This window comes from Apteryx rowi, unplaced genomic scaffold (genome assembly GCF_003343035.1).
Source record: "Apteryx rowi isolate R43461 unplaced genomic scaffold, aptRow1 scaffold_132, whole genome shotgun sequence".
NCBI lineage: Eukaryota > Metazoa > Chordata > Aves > Apterygiformes > Apterygidae > Apteryx > Apteryx rowi.
The window spans coordinates 762,315-764,817 of record NW_020447553.1 but is presented as its reverse complement, the minus strand read 5'-3'; the positions used below and the strand labels follow the sequence as shown (position 1 = coordinate 764,817).

The window sequence follows — 2,503 nt, the reverse complement described above, 5'->3', positions numbered from 1 at the left end:
GGGCGTCCTTGCAGAGGCCGAAGTTGGTGTTGGTGATGGTGCCCACGAGGGTCTTGTCGACTTCGCAGGTGAGGCCGCTCTCGCAGGGGCACTTGTAGTAAACGCCGTAGATGGTCTGCGGAGGGGGGACGAAGGAGGGGGACGCCCGGGTCGGTGCGGGGCCCCCCCCCCGTCCCGGGGCCGTGCTGCCGGCCGGGCGCCGCGGGGGGGGACACCCACCTTGGGGGAGCACTCCTGCGCCTCGGCCGCCTTGGGCATGCAGCGGGCCAGGCTCAGGCCGCCGCTGCGGTGGCAGCAGCCGCTCTTGCACTGGGCGCTCTGCAGGCAGAGCTCCCCCGTGTCCTGCAAGGCGGAGGGGCAGCGGCGTGAGCGGCGCCCCCCTGAAATCCCCCCCTCCCCCGACCGCTGCGGGGAGCCGAGGTTATCCCGCGGGAAAGCACGCGGAGCGGTGCATGCCCAGGGGGTCTAACCCCGCGAGAAAATCCCGGCTCCCCCCCCCTGTTTAACCCCTGCAGCCACCGGGGACCACGTCAGCCGGCGCCTCGGCCCTTCGGGGGACCTTGGGGTGGGTTTTGGAGTCTCGCGTCCCCTCCGGCTTTCGGCTTGAGCTCGAATAAATGCGCCGGCTCAGGGCTCTGGCAGCAGCGCCGGCGCCTCCGAGCAGCCTCCGGCCCCACCGCTGCGGTGCTGACGCTTTCCCGCTTGCAACGGGCCCCAGCAACGTCCCGCCCTTGCCTGGCTCGTGCGGACACGGCCGCGGGAAAGCGTCCCCCTCCGCATGCCCGCGGCCTCGGTTTCCCCGCCCGCAACACCCGGAGCGTCGCTGGCGCCTTCCCAAATTATCCCGGGGCCGCTCAGGCAAGGAAGCAGCTGCTCCTACCAGGTTGAAGATGAGGCCTCGCTGGTGCGGCGAGGCCACGGCCCAGGCCACGAGCAGCAGGGAGAGGAGCAGCGCTCTCGCCATGGTGGACGCGCCGCCGCCGCTGCCGCCTCCCCGCCGCCTTTATACCGGCTCCTTCCACCAGCTGACCCGGCCGCTCCTATCACACCCGACCCCGTGGCACCGGCGCCGCGACGCCCTGCGACCCTGCGCGCCAAAAAAGCGTGGGAAAAAACGCCAGGAACGCCCGAACTCGGCACAGGGCGGACAGGGAGTCGTTCTCAGCCTTTCGCTCCCCTCCTGCAGCCCTGAGTTTTCACAAGGCTGGTGCCAAACCGGTTTGCTCCGCGGCAAAAATTACCCCGGGTCCTCTATGGATGCGACGCCGGGCGCGCGAGCCAGCTTGCCGTGAGCGGCTGCCGAGCCGGGCGACGCAGGGTTCACGGCTCGGCTGCAGCTCGGCAGCCGGGAGAGCCCAAAGCGGCAGGTCCGCGGGCCCCACGGCGCCGGCCGACGCCGCCCGCCCCGCGCCGCGTTTGCTCTCGCCGCCGCAGCGGGTTCGGCGGGGTCGACCGATAAAGCAGCCCTGGGAACGGCGCAGCTTTTGCACTGCTCTCGGCAATGATTAACGCCTCGGCGTCTCGGCCCGTTTGCGGCTCCCGCCGGTGCAGCGAGCAGCTACTGCCCGGGACCGGCTGCACCTCCCGCGTGCCGCAGGGCTGCGCCGGGCCGGCTCCCTTCCCGGCCTGCAGCTGCTCCAGCCCCGGAGGTGGCGGCATCGGCTCCGGGGATCCCATGCCAGAGGGACCCCAGTTAGGCCAGCTGATCTGCAGCACAGCAGAGCTGGGAGGGCAGAGGGAGCGGCCTGGGGTGCACGGCGGTCCCTGGGGCACATCCCGCGGTGCATCCCGCAGTGCATCCCAGCGTGCATCCCATGGTGCATCCCGGGGTGCATCCCACAGTGCATCCCAGAGGACATGACACATCCCGCAGCACACAGTGCATGCCGGGGTGCACAGCACATCCCGGGGCACAGCCCAGGGTGCACACAGAGGGTGCATGGCCCCCCCCGGGGTGCACAGCGGGGGGCACATGGCACATCCCATGGCACGTGACGCATCCTGCAGCTCACAGCACATCCCAGGGTGCGCAGTGGGGGCACACGATGCATCCTGGGGTATGTGGCACATCCTGGGGTGCACAGCAGGGACACACGGCACAGCCTACGGCACACAGTGTATCCTGGGGTGCACAGCCCACCCTGGGGTGCACAGCACATCCTGGGGCACATCCCGCTGGGCGCGTGCCGCAGCCCAGGGCACATCCCAAGGGGCACAGCCCATCCTGGGGGCACATGGCACATCCCAGTGCACGTGCCGGGGTGCACGATGCATCCTGGGGCACATCCTGCACAGCGGGGGTGCACAGCCCTTCCTGGGGTGCACAGCCCATCCAGGGGGGGTGCCCGGCACACCCCGGGGTGCCCAGCGGGGGCGCACAGCCCACCCGGGGCGCGTGGCTCCTGGGGTAGGGGGCAACGGCACATCCCAGCACCCATCCCGGGGCGCACAGCACATCCCAGTGCACGTCGTGGGGTGCACGGGGCATCCCGGGGTGCACGGG

General features: G+C 71.1%; 1 protein-coding gene across 1 annotated transcript; it reads right to left on the bottom strand.

The window, feature by feature from the left end:
* Position 1: 1 nt before the first annotated feature.
* Positions 2-964, bottom strand: CLPS (colipase; the record flags this gene model as incomplete). The annotated part of the gene is made up of 3 exons (XM_026056515.1): positions 881-964; positions 220-342; positions 2-115 (listed from the first exon to the last, which is right to left on the bottom strand). Coding segments are annotated over exons 1-3 (321 nt in total), but the record flags the coding sequence as incomplete, so codon positions are not given.
* Between the last annotated feature and the right edge of the window lie 1,539 nt (positions 965-2,503).